The sequence below is a fragment of the Cebus imitator genome, unplaced genomic scaffold, assembly GCF_001604975.1.
Source record: "Cebus imitator isolate Cc_AM_T3 unplaced genomic scaffold, Cebus_imitator-1.0 Scaffold827, whole genome shotgun sequence".
Lineage (NCBI taxonomy): Eukaryota > Metazoa > Chordata > Mammalia > Primates > Cebidae > Cebus > Cebus imitator.
Genome location: NW_016108142.1, coordinates 173,146 through 192,272, shown reverse-complemented (window position 1 = coordinate 192,272; position 19,127 = coordinate 173,146). Strand labels below are relative to the sequence as shown.

The following is a 19,127-nucleotide window of genomic DNA, read 5'->3' as shown; positions in this document are numbered from 1 at the left end:
CACCATGTTGGCCAGGCTGATCTCGAACTCCTGACTTCAAGTGATCCACCCACCATGGCCTCCCAAAGTGCTAGGATTACAGGTGTAAGCCACCATGCCCAGCCTTAACATGTTTAGGTTTTTATATCAGAAGGCATTTTCTAGTCCTCTATTTCAGGAGTTGGCAAACTTCTGGTAAAGGGCCAGATAATATTCTCAGTTTTGCAGGCCATGTGATGTCTTTCCCAACTACTTAACTAATTCACATTTATCTTTCCTGTTGTCATCAGCATTAATTAAGTACTAATTTTTTAATTCTTATTTGAGTAGTAGGAAATTATCTAGTTGCCAAGATAAAAAAGACCTTCAATGCAAGTGTCAGGCCCTAAAAGATAAAGCTCAAACGCCCTCCCATATTTGCGTATGAATTTAAAGCTAATATTTGCTGAGTGTTTACTGTGGTTCAGGCAGTATTCTAAGTGCCTTTCCTATGTTAACTCATTTATATCTCACAACAGTAGAAAAGACAATGACTATTATAATCTCCATTTGGAAACTAAGGCTCAGTTATGGAAAATCACACCACCCAGTGGTGGAGAGAGACAAACTCGGGTCTGTCTGACTCCAGAAACCATGCTGCACTCAGGATGCTAAGCCCCTAACACCCATTCTTCTATCTCTTGATGAGTGTCTGAATTATCAAGCAGATATTCACCCTTCTCCAGCAGCCACCTTGCCTGAGAACAGATAATCTCACCACAGCTCCAGGGAAAAGTGTTTTGATTTCCATGCACTCCTACCCTCTAGACAGTGACTGGCTTAGGTCTGAGGTTTCTGAACAAATCAATACATAGTATAACTCGGGCCATAGAGGTTGATCAGAAATGGACATGTAACCTCAACTAGGCTGATAAGATGGAAGGGAAATTTGCTGAAGGTTTTTTAGAAAACAAGTTTCATCAGTCTTGGGAGAAAATATTTGAGAGGGCCAGCCTCTCTTCATCTGGAGATTGGCATGTATGTGTGTGAAGCTTGAAGCTACAGCAAACATCTTATTCATCATGAGGATAAAACCAGAATAAAGTGGCAGAGTTGAGAGACCCAAAGACCAAGGCAGCCAGAGCCCCACTTAAATTACAGCTGCTCACCACTCTAGTGCTGGATTTTTTCCATTGTATAATCAATACCTCACCTTTGTGTTTCAAACCAGTTTCATTTGGGTTTTCTTTCAATGGAATGCAACCTGACTGATGTAATTATGTGAAGTCTTTCAAGATCTGGCCTCGGCATACTTTTCTAGTCCTAATTTTTACTTGTCTAGGGCCCATTAAATTACCCAGAGTTTCCCAAACACACCACACCATTCATGCATAAGCAAGCATGATTCTTTCTGCCTTCATTGCCCTTTGCTCTCTTCTCCCTTGAGAACTCATGATGGGTTGCAATCATGTTCCAAATGTCTGTCTCCACCAGTCCATGTGGCTAAAGTCCATCATTTTTCTCTTTACACTCTTTGCACTTTTCATGCACTTAAGACATAATTGGCACTCCATAAGTGTCTTTAGGATTAATAAAAATGATGGATAACATGGAAATCTGAATCACAATATAGTCTTTCTCTACAAGATACTTAACCAACTATATCAATGCTGTCTGGTAAAACTTCTGTGATAATGGAAATGTTCTACACCTGTCCTGTCCAGTAAAAATAAGCCACTAACCATGTGTGGCTATTGAGCACTTGAAATGTAGCTATTATGACTGAAGAACTGAATTTTAAGTTTCATTTAATTATAACTGATAAAAATTTAAATAGCTATATATGGCTAGTGGCTACTACACTGAAAAGCACAGATGTAGACAAGAAATTTTTAAAATTCTCCAAACATGGGAATGGGTCACCTAAATGATTTTAGATACTAAGCTAAATAAAAACATCTGGAGATGGTAACATTTTGACTCTAACAATTTTTTTTATTGAAGGAAATATATATACATACATACATATATATATATACACACACAAACATACACATATATATGTGTGTGTATATATATTCATATATATATATATATATATATATATATATAATGTAGAGGTTTCTTTTACCTTTCAAAACAGTTCATCCCCATAACTTAAAAAATATAATTTCATCTTTCTTGTCTTTGTTTTGAATTTTCAATTTCAAAGTGAATATGAGCAATTATATCTTGAATCTCATAGATGGCCAGTAACTATTTGTTGAGTAACTCCTTATTTGCACAGAGCTTTATCCACAGCCAATCAGCAACAGCATTCTTATGTTCCGAAGCATACATAATTTGTGTAGCAAAAGCTTTTCAGTTTTGGGATAAGCAGCAATAAAGTCAAGCAGATAATTTTTTCCATGGAAGATCTCTTCACAGGTATCAGATTCCATAGAATGACAAGAAAATAGATATTTGCATAGCCAATGGCTTGTGTTTTAATAATCAGGTGATGGAATCTGTTCTTGTTACCCACAAAATGGACACGTAGACGTGGTTTGGGATCTACCACAGATGTGTTTTTTTTAACTATATTATACACATCAGATTCCCTTTTCCCACAACTCTTAGAGGGAAAAATTTATGGAAAAAAACATTTTTTGGCGCATAACTTAGTATACAGCATAACTTAGCAAAAAGTGAGGCCCTAGGAAATAGTGGTGAAAGGCATAACTTAAATCCAGAAAGCCTTGAGGGCAAGAGAGAAAGACACAGAGGCTCCCTGGGTAAGCAAGGTATTATTACAGCACTTCACAGATAAAGAAACCAAGGCTCAGCAAAGTATGTATCTAGTTCAGTATCACACAGCTCATAATTGGTAGTATGGAAATTGAAACCCAGGTCCGTTTGCCTCCAAAGCCCAGGCTGTTAAGAACCATTTGATCACAACAGATAGGTCCCAGGTGATACTGAATGCTGCTGATCTTGGGACCACACTTTGAGAACTACTCTTCATAAAAGTCAACAGCTGTCAATAAGTAGCCCAATAGTGAAAACAGGTGCTGAGATTTGCAAGGCCGTTTCACAGATAAGTTACATACAGTATAATCAAGATTCCCGGAACAAAGGCAGTGTTGCTGTGTTATCAAAAACGCTGCATTGAAAGAAGCAGTAGGTAAAGACAGGGTTGACCAGAAGACTCTCTGCCACAATATTTATCTAGAAATCCTTAGTTGGCAACAAAGCTGTCAAACTAACAAGAAATGTCCGCTATGTGATGAAAACAAGTCCAGAGGTGGGGCCAAGATGCCAGCTAGAAGCAGTGGTGATCGGAGGCGCCAATAATAAAAAAAAAAAAAAAAAAAAAAAAAAAAAAAAAAAAAAAAAAAACCATAGTAAGCGTGTGAATCCTTCACCTGCAACTGAGGTATTCAGGTTCTCTCATCGAGTTGACTAGAAGGCTGACCCACGGAGGGAAGGAAGACAGCGGTGTGGTGCAGTGGCTCGGCTGAGAACCACACAGGGAAGGGGAACCCTTTCCCCCCAGCCAGGGGAGGTGGTGAGTGAGCCCGCCCCCCAGCCAGGAAAACTGCTTTTTCCATGGAACTGTGCGACTCACAGGTCGGAAGATGCCACTGTCAAACTCACGCCACCAGGGCCCAATATCCCAACCCAGAAAGTATAGATTCTTACGGCCTCTCAGCTGGAATCTGCTTAAGCCTACTGAACTCGGAAGGGGGCGGGGGTCGGCGACCAGCACTGGCTGCCACTGCCTGCTGTCTAAGCCAGTTGGGCTCCTTGTGGGAGGGGCAGCAGTCAGCACTGGGACTCACAACTGCCTAACAAGCAAAGCTCCCGGGGCGCGGAAGGGCGGCACCCATTTTTATAGCTCCAGGCTGCTCCTTTCCCCTGCTGGAGTCAGGGAGGCTGGATGGCTTGGTCCCAAGGCTTGTCCCCACAGCCCAACACACGAGCTGTAGCAGTCAGAGCCCACAGTGCTTCTTCAGGCCTAACCCTGATCCATCCTTCCTCAGTGGTGGGGGAGGGGCTTTCCTACAGTATCTTCAGTAACTCCAGCCAGAGGCTCAGGGACAGAATTCTGATCTTACTGGGCCTGAGCACCTAGGCGGAGGGGTGGCTACAGTCTCTGTGGACCAGCAGACTTAGCCACTCATCCTGGTAGTTCTGAGGAATCACTGGCAACCCAGACGAGTGGGTTCCCCCAAGTAAAACACAGCCTCTCCACCAAGGGACAAAGGGCTTCCTCACACCATGCTGCTTCCAGTGCCACAACTGGGCGAGACCCTGCAACAGGGGTTGTCAGACACCCTCTACAGGAGTGATCCTAGTGGCATCAGTTTGGTGCCCCTCGAGGTCAGAGGTCCTAGGAGAAGGAGCAGGCACCCATTTTTGCTGCTCTCTAGCCTCCTTGAGTGACATCTCCAGGCACAGGAGCGAATCAGATGAATAAGGCCTGAAGCGAACCCCCATCAAACTGCAGCAGCCCTACAGAAGAGGGACCTGACTACTGAAAGAAAAACAAACAAGCAGAAAGCAACAACAGCATCATCAGCAACAAAAAGGCCCCCACAAAAACCCCATCCAAGGGTCAGCAGCCTCAAAGACCGAAACTAGACAAACTCATGAAGATGAAAAAAAATCAATGGAAAAAATGCTGAAAACTCAAAAGGCCAGAATGCCTCTCTCCTCCAAATGATTGCAACATCTCTCCATCAAGGGCACAGAACTGGACCGAGGATCAAATGGACGAATTAGACACAAGTAGGCGTCAGAAGATGGGTAATAAAAGACTATGATGGGCTAAAAGGAGCATCTTCTTGTTAGCGATTCCTCTAACATTTTACCAAGGTTCTTAGCTTCTTTGCTAAGAACCTTGATAAAATGTTAGAGGAATCGCTAACAAGCAAAGAACCTTGATAAAATGTTAGAGGAATCGCTAACAACAATAACCAGCTTAGAGAGGAACATTAAGGACCTGATGGTGCTGAAAAACACAGCACGAGAACATCATGAGGCATACATAAGTATCAACAGCTGAATCAACTTAGCGGAACAGAGGATATCAGAGTGTGAAGACCGCCTTACTGAACTAACACAACAAGAGAGAAAAAAGAATGAAAAGGAATGAATAAAGCCTCCAAGAAATAATGGGACTTCATAAAAAGACCGAACCTATAATTGATTGGAGTACCAGAAGGAGTCAAGGAGAATGGAAACCAACTGGAAAACACACTTCAGGGTATTATCTAAAACTTCCCCAACCTAGCAAGACAAGCCAACATGCAAATTCAGGAAATACAGAGAACACTATTAAGATACTCCATGAGAAGATCGACCCTAAGAAAACAAAGTCCGTTAGGGGTAGATAACTGAAAAAAACTGTCTGAAGAGAGACCTGGGAATTTATTCTAGGTTTGGGTTCTATGTCATATCAGCCTTTTAAGAACCATTAGTTATCCTGGAGGCAGTGTGAGGCAGGAGCAAGTGTGCTGGCCTTAGAGTCAGGCTGTGGGGTTGGAGACCTTAGGCAAATTAATGATTCAGGCCTCAGTTTTCCCATGTATAAAATTAGGATAGTACTGGTTCTTACGTCACAGGGTTGTTGCAAAGATACATGAAGTAAGGTGTGAAAAGAGCTTTGGATAGTAGGCACCATGTAGTAAGTATCCAGTGAATGTTAGCTGTTAGGATTACCATGTCCCACTGCTGGGTCAAGCCATGAGATATGAGGCTTTTCCAATTTGCTTGATGATGGTTTGTACCAAATTCGTTTTCTGTTGCAAGCAGAGAAATTTGATCATCAGTGTTTCTGGGCAGTCTATAATGTGCTGTGCTATCAGATACATGTGAATCATAGATGGTAGCATTCCTACACACTGGAAAGTAGTCTGCAAAAAAAAAAGACTTTGAATTTTCTTTTTGCTCATCTTATGTCACCCCCTAAATTCCAAAGTGCATTATGAACAACATGTGTACATTTTCTCATTTAGTTCCCATGAAAGTAGTTGTTTCTATTTAAAACATCTGAAAGTTTGAAAATCTAAAATCTGAAATTTAAGAAGTAATATGACAACAAATTGATAAGCCAGAGTTTGAACCCAGATACATTTGAGACCCAAGGTTATACTGCCTTGAAATTTATAAATTGAAACATGAGAGAATATGTATAATGTCTTTTTTTTTTCAAGAAGAGAGAGGTTTTGATATCCAAATGCTCATTCACAGATATAATATTTTATTTCCAATGTTTTTACCTTAGAAGTATTTATCTGTAATCCTAGCAATTTGGGAGGCCCAGGCGGGCAGATCACGAGGTCAAGAGATCAAGACCATCCTAGCCAACATGGTCAAACCCTGTCTCTACTAAAAATACAAAAATTAGCTGGGCATGGCTGTGAGGACCTATAGTCCCACCCAGCTACTCAGGAGGCTGAGGCAGGAAAAGCTTGAACTAGGAGGGTGGAGGTTACAGTGAGCTAAGATCGTGTCATTGCACTCCAGTCAGGCAATAGAGTGAGACTCCATCTCAAAAAATAAATAAATAAATAAAATANAGTATTTATCTGTAATCCTAGCAATTTGGGAGGCCCAGGCGGGCAGATCACGAGGTCAAGAGATCAAGACCATCCTAGCCAACATGGTCAAACCCCGTCTCTACTAAAAATATAAAAATTAGCTGGACATGGTGCTGCGTACCTATAGTCCCAGGTACTTAGGAGGTTAAGGCAGAAAATAATTGCTTGAACTAGGGAGGTGGAGGTTACAGTGAGCTAAGATCGTGTCATTGCACTCCAGTCAGGCAATAGAGTGAGACTCCATCTCAAAAAATAAATAAATAAATAAAATAAAAGAGAGAACTTATGGGATAATGGAAATATCAAAAGTTTCCATAAATAAAATATATAACAGCTAAACCTTGTAGAGTTAAGACAATTTACTAATTACATCTGCTTCCTATGCAGTAGAATAGAATAGAATAGAATAGAATAGAATATCCAAAAATCTGGGGAGGAAAAACCACCTTAAATTTAAAAGAAAATTAGTAAAGAGTTCAGATGAACTTGCAGCAGATACTAAGCCTGAGGCATCCACCCAGGAAGTTTGAGTATTTTGATACTTAGTAGTTTCCAGAACATAGATGATCTCACCTGCCCTGTACTGAAACTAAGCACTCTTTTCCCTCTTTTGGGAAAACACCACCGATTTCCACAAGCAGCTGGTTCCTGTCTTGTTTTGTCTGCCTTTCGCTACCTGTGCAGGTAGCCTGGTCCCCACTTGCAATGTGGGTCTATAAGAGAACACTGTAGTGAACCATCTTGCCCTAAGGCATTGCCCATCACACACGCCTTCCTATAAGGCATACCTTACTGTTTAGGATCTGGAAAACCCTCTGCTGGAGTGTCTGGCCAGCCTTAGGCCTCACAAGGATGTAAATGACTTTCAGGTCCGGGCTGGTGCGAAACAGCTTCTCCATCAGCACTTTGCCCATGAAGCCTGTGGCCCCTGTGATGAGAATGGACTTGCCGCCATAGAAAGCTGCGATCATGGACATGATTCCTCCCTTTCTCTTTTATAGCTCCTGAAAGAGTTTCCTGAAAAGGAAGAGAAATAACAAAAGATTACATCCTCCGAAGTTCTAATACTCAAAGTCACTTAAAATGTTTCTAGTGCTTTCAAGAGTTTTGAATGCAGAAAAAAATAGGTCAGAGAGTGAGAGCATCGTGGCTTTTAGGCAATACGACTCATTCCAATCAATATTTATTGAGTTCTGTCTACATGCTAGACTTTATGCCAGGAACTGTGAGGAAGAAATGAGAAAGACATGGCTCTCAAGGAATTGCTTGCAGTCTAATGGAGGAGGCAGACAGATAAAGAGATTGTTAAATAAAATATAGTAAGTGCTGAAACAGAGGGAGACATGAGAGGGGTATATAGCCACATCTGGAAATTTCAAAGTGTCTGTGGGTGGTGACATCTGAGCTGAAACTTGAAGACAGTGGGGTCAGGGTGACCCAAGCCAAGGAAAGAGCAAGGGCAAAGTTGCAGTAGTGTGGCATGGCATGCTTAGGGGAAATAAAGAAATGCAGTGTTACAGGACATACATGGGAAGGCTAGAACTGGCCCTGCAGCTTGTGAAACCAAAGCTTAGAATAGTTATTACATTTTTAAAAAATATGATGTGATTAGTGTTTGAGTTTCATATTTAGAGAAAACATTGGAACAAATAATATAGTTAGGTTATTCTCTTCCTTGAGTGGAAAATGGGTCTAGGTTGAGTGCCACCTTTTTCCCCCTCATATGCTGCTCATGGGGTGGAGACACTGAAAAGCAATGGTTGAGGAGGCCGAGGAGGGAAGCCACAGCCCATAGGCTTTGGTGTGCCCTGAAATAGCATGGGCTACAATGCAGGGCTTGGTTTGTCCACATAAGTCCTGTGTTTGCAGAAGTGCTGAGAAAAAACAAATCTGGTGGTGGAAGCCAGATGCAACCCTTGCTGCAGAAATGCAACATGAGGTGTTTTGTCTTTCAGTTCAGGTTGGAGATAATTGATGGAAGACAGCAGCAGAGAGTTTTGAACTAAACAGTGCTAGAGGTCGGGGGAAGATCTTCCTTTCTGTCCACTCACTTTGTCAACCGTAGAAAGTTTCCAACTGCCTGTGTGGATGGGGTTTGGGTGGATCCTGCAGAACACAGCTCCAGGGACTGGCCCTGACATCAGGGCTTATAAAGAAGAAAAAAACAACTAAGCATCAACACTCTGCTCTCCAACTCTGGCCCAGAATGTTCTGCTAGTAACCCTTGCAGTAACAATGACTCTTCATAGTCATAATTTGTATTTTGAAGATCTTGAGGCCCTGTTCTTAGGCAGAATTCTTTGTCTTTGGAGGATTATTTACTAAAAAAAACATTTTTGAGCACCTACTATTCCAGACACTATGGTAAGTTCTAAAGACATGCAGATGAGCAAAGCAGACTGGTCCTTGCTGTCACTCTAGCAGGGGAGGCCAGCAATGCAATGCAAAGTATGCAAAGTCAAATAAACATATAAACAAGATTATCACAGACTGTTGCACATGCTATGAAGTAAGTAAAACAGGGATCAATGACAGAAATCACATCCAATGTTCAGTGCGATTCATTTCAGGAAATCTGGATTTCAAATCACGTTGGCTGTGTTCACTGACTTACTGTTTAAGCTCCCTTGTTGAGGGTGGATGAGAGAAATATTATGATGAAGAACACGTTTGGATCTTGTGCAAACAGCCAAGTAATGATGTTTTTGTCATGTTATGTAATGTTACGTGAGTATATTAGAATTCACCCAGTGACTTTCTCAAGAATTTAGCACTTGGAAAAAGTACTGAATATTCTTTCCTTGTTTTAAGCTTGGAAAATTAGTGTCCCCAAGTTAGGAAGGCAGAATAGCACCCAAGATTAGCATTCAAGTTCTAAGCAAGACTGTCTGAAGGAAAATCCCAGTTCTACCACTTATTAGCTGTGTGACCTCAGGAGATCACTAATCTCTCTGTGTTTCAGTTACTCAACAGGAAAATATGGATAACAAAAGTATCCACTTAATAGTGCTTTGGTAAGGATGAAATGAGTGAATACATGCAAAACCCTTAGCAATATACATTGCTTATAGCACAGACTCAAATATTGGCTATTAGCATAGTGGCTGGTTTTACATTTTTCCTTCTTAATGGTTTCTAGCTTTACTTTTAGGCATTTATTTTAAATGTCCTGTCTCATACATTTTGTTTGCCCATTTCTTTTGTAAGTGAGAGGAGATAATTTAAAACTCAATCAATCATAACAGCCAGATATTCTCACCAAATGTAACTGTACTTCATGATAAATTTTGCCTATTTCCTTAAAAATGTTGAGGTACCTTATTCCTTTAATAGGATATTAGGCATACATAAATGTGGTTGGCACAAAAACAGAAGGAAAATTAAGTTTGAAGAGGATGACTTCCCAACCTCATTTGTTCTGAAGATGTCACATGCTTCTCTTATCCAATTTGTTTTTATTTTTGCAAATGGCAAGAGATAGGTGTCTAGTTTCATTCTTCTGCATACAGTATATATATCCAGTTTTCCCAGCACTATTTATTTCCCCAGTGTATGTTCTTGGCACCTTGGTCAAAAATGAATTTACTATAGGTGTGTGGATTTGTTTCTAGATTCTCTATTCTGTTCCACTGGTCTATATGTCTGTTTTTATGATAGTACCAAGTTGTGTTGCTTACAATAGCTCTGTAGTACAATTTGAAGTCAGGCAATGTGATTCCTCCAGTTTTATTCTTTTTGCCCAGGATAGCTTTGGCTATTCTGGGTCTTTTATGGTTCCATATAAATTTTAGGATTACTTTCTCTATTTCTGTGAGAAATTTCATTGGTATTTTGATAAGGATTGCATTGAATCTGTAGATTGCTTTGGGTAGTACAGAGATTTTAATAATATTGATTCTTCCAACTCATGAACATGGACTATCTTTCCATTTTTGTCTGTGTCCTTATTAATTTCTTCTATCAGTGTTTTATAGGTTTTATTGTAGAGATCCTTTATTTCATTGGTTAATTTGTATTTAATTTTTTATTTGTAGCTATTGTAAATGGAATTACCTTCTTGACTTCTTTTTCAGAGTGTTCACTGTGGGCATATAATAGAAATGTTGCTGAATTTTGTATGTTGATTTTGTATCCTGCAACTTTACTGAATCTGTTCATCAGTTCTAACAGTTTTTTGGTGCAGCATTTAGCTTTTCAAGATATAATATCGTATCATATGCAAACAAGGCTGATTTGACTTCTTCCTTTCCAATTTAGATGCCTTTTTTTTCTTCGTTCTCCCTCTCTCTCTCCTTTCTCTCTCTCCTTATTTTTTTTGAGACAGGATCCCACTATGTTTCCCACACTGCACACTGGTCTCAAACTGCTGAGCTCAAGCAATTCTCCCATCTTGCCCTCCCAAAGTGCTAAGATTACAGGCATGAGCCACTGCACCAGGCTGATTTCTTTCTCTTGTCTGATTACTCTAGTTAGGACTTCCAGTACTATGTTGAATAACACTGGTGATAGTGGTCATCCTTTCATCCTTGTTTTGTTCCAGATCTTAGGCTTTTAGTTTTTCCCCTTTGACTATGATACTAGCTGTGGGCCTTTATTATGTTGAGGTATGTTCCTTCTATATCCTGTTTTTTGAGGATTCTTATCACAGAGGGATGTTGAATTTTATCAAATGCTTTTTTCAGCATTAATTGAAATGATCATATGGTTTTTGTCCTTCATTCTGTTGATATGATGCCATATATTCATTGATTTATATTGATTGATTTGCATATGTTGAACTGTCCTTGTCTCTCTTAAATAAATCACATGTGATCGTGGTGAATGATCTTTTTAGTGTGTTCTTGAACTTAGTTTGCTGGCATTTTGTTGGAGATTTTTGCCTCAATGTTCATCAGGGATATTGGCCTAAAGTTTTCTTTCTTTCTTTTTTTCCTTTGATGTGTCTTTATCTGGTTTTGGTACCAGGGTAATATTGGTACTATAAAATAAGTTTGGAAGTATTCCTTCCTTCTCTGTTTTTTGGAATACTTTGAGTAGGATTAGTATTAGTTTTTCTTTAGATGACTGGTAAAATTCAGCAGTGAAGCCACCAGGTAATGGGCTTCTCTTTGCTGGGAGACTTTTTATTATGGCTTCAATCTCATTACTTGTTATTGGTCTATGCAGGTTTTGAATCTGTTCATGGTTCAATTTTGATAGGTTGTACATTCCTAAACATGTTTCAAGTAAATTTTCAATTGCTTCATTGACCCACCGGTCATTCAGGAGAATATTATTTAATTTCTATATGTTTGTATAGTTTCCAAAATTGGTCTTGTTGTTGATTTCTAGTTTTACTCCATTGTGGCCAGAGAAGATGCTTGATATTATTTCCACTTTTTAAATGTTTTAAGACTTGTTTTGTGACCTAATATATGGTCTATCCTTGAGAATGATCTATGTTCTGAGGAGAAGAATGTGTGTATTCTGTAGCTGTTGGATGTGTTCTGTAAATATCTATTAGGTCCATTTGATCTATAGTGCAGATTAAGTCCAATGTTTCTTTACTGAGTTTCTGTCTGAGAAGTGTGTTCAGTGCTCAAGGTGGGGTGTTGAAGTCTCCAGGTATTATTGTATTGAGGTCTGTATTTCTCTTTAACTCTAATAATATTTGCTTTATGTATCTGGGTGCTCCAGTGTTGGGTGCATATATATTTATATTATATCCTGTTGCTGGTTTGACCTCTTTATCATTATATAATGACAATCTTTGTCCCTTCTTATAGTTTTTGTCTTGAAATCTATCTTGTTTGATATAGCTATTAGTGTTCTTTTTTGGTTTTTATTAGCATGGAATATCTTTTTCCATCTCTTTATTTTCCATGTATGTGCATCTTTATAGGTGAAGTGTGTTTCTTGTGGGCAACAGATCATGAGGTCTTGTTTTTTCATTCATTTATTCACTGTATAACTTGACTTGAGAGTGTAGTCCATTTACATTCAATGTTATTATCTATAAGTAATGACTTCCTCCTGCCATTTTGTTACTTGGCTTCTGGTTGTTTTGTGGTCTTCTCTTTCTTCTTTCCTTCCTGTCTTCCTTTTAGTGAAGGTTATTTTCTCTGGAGGTATAATTTAATTTCTTGTTTTTTATTTTTAAGGTATGCATGTATGTTTTTCAATTTGAGGTTGATGTGAGGCTTACAAGTGCTATCTTAACCCGTTTTCCATTTTAAACCCATGACAACTTAATACTAATTGCATAAACAAACACACAAAAAGAAAACTAATAAAAACTCTACACTTTAACTTCATCTCCCCACTTTTTAACTTTTTTATTTCTTTTCATATATTATTGTATTGGCTATGTCTTCAAAAATTGTTGTTATTATTTGTGATTGGTTCATCATTTAGGCTTCCTACTTAAGTGTAGTTTACACACTACAATTAATAATACTCATTATTACCAGTGAGCTTTCAGTACATTCAGATGATTTCTTCCTACTCATTAACATCCTTTCCTCACATATTGAAAAACTGTCTTTAGCATTTTTTATAGGACAGGTCTGGTGTTGATGAAATCCCTCAGCTTTTGTTTGTCTGGGAAAGTCTTTATTTCTCCTTCATCCTTGAAGGATACTTTTGCCAGACATTTTATTCTAGGGTAAAAGATTTTTTTCTTCAGCACTTCAAATATGTCATGCCATCTTTCCTGGCCTGTTAGGTTTTCACTTAAAAGCCTGCAACAAGATGTATTGGAACTCCATTGTATGTTGTTTGTTTCTTTTTTCTTGCTGCTTTTAGGATCCTTTACCTTTGGAAGTTTGATTATTATATGTCTTGAGATAATCTTTGGGTTAAATCTACTTGTTCTATAACCTCCTTCTACTTATATATTGATCTTTTTCTTTAGGCTTGGGAATTTCTCTGTTATTATCCCTTTGAATAAACTTTCTACCTGATCTCTTCTCTCTCTATCTCCTCTTTATGGTCAATCACTCTTAGACTTGCACTTTTGAGGCTATTTTTTAGATCCTCTGGGCATGCTTCATTCTTTTTTATTATTTTATCTTCTCTGTGTACTTCCAAATAAACTGTCTTCAAGCTCCCTAGTTTTTTCTTCTGCTTGATGAGAGTTAAGAGACTCTGATGCATTCTTCAGTATGTCAACTACATTTTTCAGCTCCAGAATTTCTGCTTAACTCTTTAATTATTTTAGTCTCTTTGTGAAATTTATCTGATAGTATTCTAAATTCCTTCTCTGTGTTGTCTTGGATTGGTTACTGGTGCCTTACTTAGCTGGTTTGGTGAGGTCATGTTTTCCTGGATGGTCTTGATGCTTGTGGATATTCTTTGGTACCTGGATGTTTAAGAGTCAGGTATTTATTGTAATCATTGCCGTTTGGGCTCGTTTGTATCAATCCTTCTTGGAAAGTCTTTCCAAGTATTCAAAGGGAGCTGGGTGTTGTGACCTATGTCCTTTGTCACTGAAGCCATATCTGCACTAAGGAGTAACCCAAACCCAGCAACACTGTAGCTGTTGCACAGTCCTGAAGGTACTGCTTCGATGACCTTGGGTAAAATCCAGGAGAATTCCCTGGAATACCAGAGACTCTTGTTTTTTTCTCCTACTTTCCCCCAAACAAACTGAGCCTGTCTCCCTTCAGGGTGGTGAGCTTTCCCTGAACCCAAGCAGGTCCAGAGATGCCTTCCTGGAGCCAGGGTCTGGAGTCAGGAACCTTAGGAATTTACCTGATGCTTTATTCTACACTGGCTAAGCTGGCACCCAAGCCATAAGAAAGTCCTTCCTACTCTTCCCTCTCCTGTACTCAAACAGAAGGAAGGAGTCTATCTCCAGAGCTACCACAGCTAGGAATGCATTGGGTCACAATTGAAGTGAGCACAGCTCTGAATCTCACCCAAGGCGCTTGGCAATTACTGCCTGGATACCACTGTTGATTATTCAGAAACAAGGGCTCTTTAGTTAGCAAGTGATTAATCCTGCCAGGACTGGTTTTATCGCTTAAAGGTAGCAGGTTTCCTTCTGGCTCAGGGTGTGTCTAGAAATGTCATCTAACAGCTAAGTCCTGGAATGGAGGGCCTCAGGACTCTGTCTGCTGCCTTATCCCACTGTGGCTGAGCTGAGTTCCAAGTTGCAAGACAAAGTCCTCTTCACTTTTCCCACTCCTATCCTTAAGCAGAAGGAAAGGGTCTCTACGAGAGCTGCAAGCTGCAATGCCTGTGGTTAGGGGAGGGATGGTGCAAGCACTCCTTTGACTGCCCTGGCTGATGCATCTCAAGTGCACTGCCTCCAAACTGAGCCCAGCACTACATCAGGACTTGCCCAGGAATTGTACTCCTTGAAGCCTACACCATCTTTCAAGTTTAAGACCCCAGAGTACTTTAGCCCATGGTGGTGTGGCTTGCTTAATTCAGGTTCTGACCACTGGATGGACAATTTGTCTCTAGTTAAGGCTGGTCTAAATGCTCCCTCTGTGGGCACTAGCTGAGCTGTCTTGTGTTGCTTTCCTCTCTGACAGGGCAGCACTAAGTTCTAATGCAAAGTCCCACAATTACTGAGCACCCTTTCCCCCAGTTGTACAGATTACCTCTCTGCTCCACCAGGCTGCTGCCTGGGCGGCATAGGGGAGCGGCTACCTAGGGAATTCAAGACTATCTTTCCTACCCTCTTCAGTGCTTCTTTCCTTACATGATGTTAAAATCAGGTACTATGATTGCTCAGCTTATTTTTGATTCTTGTGAAGGTGATTTTTTATGTGGATAGTTGTTCCATTTGGTGTGTTTGCAAGGGGTAAAATCACTGGAGGCTCTTATTCAGCCCTTTTGCTCTGCTTCCTCTTGTTACTCTGAACCTATTTCTTGTGGGACAAAGGTGTCTCCAAAGAATGGAATCTCCTGTGTGTGTGTGAATCTCTTCAATGTGTCCCCAAAGAATGGAATCTCCTGCCTCTGTCCAAAGTTCAAATATTTCCCAAAACACAATAAATCCTGTGACACAGTCCAATGAGTGCTTTGACAGGAAAACAAAACATAAACCAGTATCTTCTGGCCCTTGTCACCCAATTGTCACGAGGAGGTGGCAAAGGAGTTGTCTCCATGATTCTAATCAACTGAAGTGATTCTGGAAAATGTCAAAAAGGATTCCTCACCCTCAGAACGAAGCTGCATCAGAGATGTTTATTCTACCTCTTGCTTCCACATTCAAGATATGGCTTGATTCCTAGCCACAGGAACTCCTATTTTGCCATTTCTTTCGATGGCAAAAACTGCAATACTTTTGTAGCAACCTATAAAATTTGGCTCCCTGAAATCCAATTTCATGTTACAACTTTGTAAAGTCTAGGAATTGTTAACCCTTAATATAACTTAATAAAATAATTACATTAATTATTTTTTTAAAGTAAAAGAGTTTTGCATTGAATAATAGCATATGTACAACTCTAGAAGGTCTTCCTTCTGCTTTAGAACAGCTCAGGGTCATGGCCTCCTTTCATATTTTCTCAGACTATTATTGCAGAGAGCAGAGGATACTTTCCTACCCCTCATTTGCATGATACGGTTTGTGAGAAGTCGAAGTTACTTCGACAATCTCCAGAATACTAACCCTCCCAAACATCCTATATAATGTAGGCTATTGGATGGTTGAATTTAAAAAAAAGCAAAAAGACAGTCAGTCTGTATATTTTTGCTGAATGCCTACTATGTGCCAGGCCCTCGTGTTTAGGCACTGAAGATAACAATGAATAGGCTATATGCAGTTTAGATTTTTCATTTATCTTCTGGAGTAAAGATCATCAATTTTCCATGGTTATGAGTAGAGAGAGTTTTCTCTTCTTCTGGTGATAAAATAAGTCTGTTCTAATTCCTAGAGAACAGATGTTAAAATATTAAATCATTATAGGTGTGTTAAGTTATACATTTGTGGTGGGTTTCAGCATATGGGAACGTTATTCTTTACGTGGTTCTTAGGGAAAATAAAAAAAAAATTAAGATTCAAACACTAAGAAAGACAAATTTATCCAAATGTCTTGGTAGTCCACTGGAGAGAAATACTTTTAAAAAGAAACAAGATGCTCTTCCTCTCAGGAATGTTACTCTTGACCAGGGATTTTTTAATCTTGGCACTACTGACATTTGGGGCCAGATCATTCTCTGTTTTGAAGGCTGCCAGTTCCATGTAGGAGGTTTACAGCATCCCTGGCCTCCCCTCACTGGATAGGAAAAGCCACTACTCTCACCCAACCCCATCTGCCGGGTATGATGACCAAAAATGTCTCCAGACTTTGCTAAATTTTTCCAGGGGGAAAAATTGCTTCTGTCAAAGAACCATTGTACTACAACCTTCTTTAATTTTTATTTCATACTGGCACATGCTTTAGAAAGTAAAATTCAAGACAAATTTCTGCTTATGAAGCTAAGAACAAACATGACCCCCTCCCAATCCCTACTTTATATTAAATCATTCATAACTAATTACATTGACCCAAGCAAATTATACATATGGAAAATCTTGATAATATTCAAAGTGGATATGAAGGAAGATTTTTCCAGAGAAATATTTCCCACTTTTTATTTTCACCAAGTTTCTTACAGTGTCTGTTCTATAAACGAGTCCATGATCCCAGCTCTCACAAAGCTTGAGCTTCTCCATTTCATTCAACCAAACCTATCACAGGCACACTCAAGACAGAATGACCATTAAGCTAGCATTGGGTCAGCTGAGAAAAAAGCCATTTAGTATTGGTTGTTGTATATGGATGATTCTATAGATAATCAAGTCAACTTCATTTTCAGGTAATTCTGTTGTCTTTTTTGAAGGCTCAAAGAATATTGTATGTTGAGAGACATCTCATGTAGAAAAATGGAGTTTTGGCTGGCAATAGGCATGATAATACGGGTTGATTAAATCAAAGAAAGTTATTGCTGTCTTGTAAAAATCAGTAAATGAAAACTGTTCTGCTTCACCAGAATTAAACATTGAAATTCTTTCAATAATTATGTTAAGGAAAAGCATTTACAAAATAATATTCAAAATAATGTCAATGAAAAAAATTTATATTTAAACTTATATAATGTCTATTACAAATCCCTGTGATTTTTATCATTGGAAAAGATTGGAAAGGAGTGAAATAAATGAGAGTAGTTGTATAAGAGTGTGGTAGGATTAAGGCTATAGAGCTTTGCTTCCTGTCTGTACTAGGTTTTTATGATTTTCAAAAGCTGATTTAGGTTGCGTGTGATAGCTCATGCCTGTAATTCTAGCACTTTGGGAGGTCGAGGCAGGAGGATGGCCTGATGCCAGGAATTTGAGACTGGGCTAGGCATTATAGTGAGACCCCATCTCTACTAAAAATAAAAAACTTAGTAGGGCATAGTGGCACATGCCTGTAATCCCAGCTACTAGGAAGGGTGAGGTAGGAGGATCCCTTGGGCACAGGAGTTTGGGGCTGCAGTGAGCTATGATGGTGCCACCACACACTAGCCTGGGTAACAAAGCAGGACCCTGTGTTTAAAAAATAATAACTTAAAACATAATAAGATAAACTAAAAGGCAATTTACTAATAGCTACTTTAAAAAGAAGTTCTTAGAAAGTAGTAAAATTAGGTAGGCGTGATGGCATATGCCTGTAATTTGAGCTGCCTGGGAGGCTGAGACAGGAGAATCACTTGTACCTGGGAGGTAGAGGTTGCAGTGAGCCCAGATCACACCGCTGCACTCCAGCCTGGGCAAGAAGAGCAAAACTTGGTCTCAATTAAGTAAATAAATAAATAAATAAATAAAAGGAAAGGAAAAAAGAAAGTAGTGATAGCTAGTATTTTATAGTCTCTACTTTTGTTGTGGGCACTAGGAGTATATAAAAATTTGTAAAACATATTTCCTTAGTTTAAGATGTATTTATTTTTAAAAGTGTGGCCCAACTGACATTACTACACAGTGTCATGGACTGAACTGTGTCTCCCTAAAGTTCATAATTTGAAGCCCTAGTCCACAATATGACAGTATTTGGAGACAGAAACTTTAGAAGGTTATTAATGTTAAATGATGTCATAGGGCAGGGCCCTAATCTGACAGGACTAATGTCCTCATAAGCAAAGGGGACACCAGAGAGCTCTCTAGGCAGATACAGAGAAAGGCTATGTGAGGACACAGGGAGTATCATAGGCAATAGTCTGCAAGCCAGGAAGAAAGACCTTACCAGAAACAAATTTTGTCACCACCTTGATCTTGAACTTTTAGCCTCCAGAACTGTGATAATATAAATGTCTGTTGTTTAAGCAAACCATTCTGGTATGATCTGGTATTTTGTTATGGAAGTCCAAGCAAACTAATACAAACACAAATACATCTGAATAAAATAATACATGAGAATAATTAATATCAACCTTTAAATTTCTGGGGTAAGCTTTTTATTTTGAGACAGAGTCTCGCTCTGTTGCCCAAGCTGGAATGCAGTGGCATGATCTCGGCTCACTGCAACCTCCCCATCCCAGGTTCAAGTGATTTTCATGCCTCAACCTCCCGAGTAGCTGAGATTACTTACAGGGGCCCACCACCACATCTGGCTTTTTTTTTTTTTTTTTTTT

General features: G+C 39.3%; 1 protein-coding gene across 1 annotated transcript in view; it reads right to left on the bottom strand.

Annotated features, from left to right (window-relative positions):
• FAR2 (fatty acyl-CoA reductase 2) overlaps nucleotides 1-19,127 on the bottom strand; it is a 154,416-nt gene that overhangs the window by 44,182 nt on the left and 91,107 nt on the right. Inside the window, exon 2 of the mRNA XM_017520375.2 lies at nucleotides 7,331-7,559. Within this exon, the coding sequence (XP_017375864.1) occupies nucleotides 7,331-7,519 (189 nt within the window). The 5' untranslated portion in view covers nucleotides 7,520-7,559. The remainder of the gene's footprint in view (nucleotides 1-7,330; nucleotides 7,560-19,127) is intronic.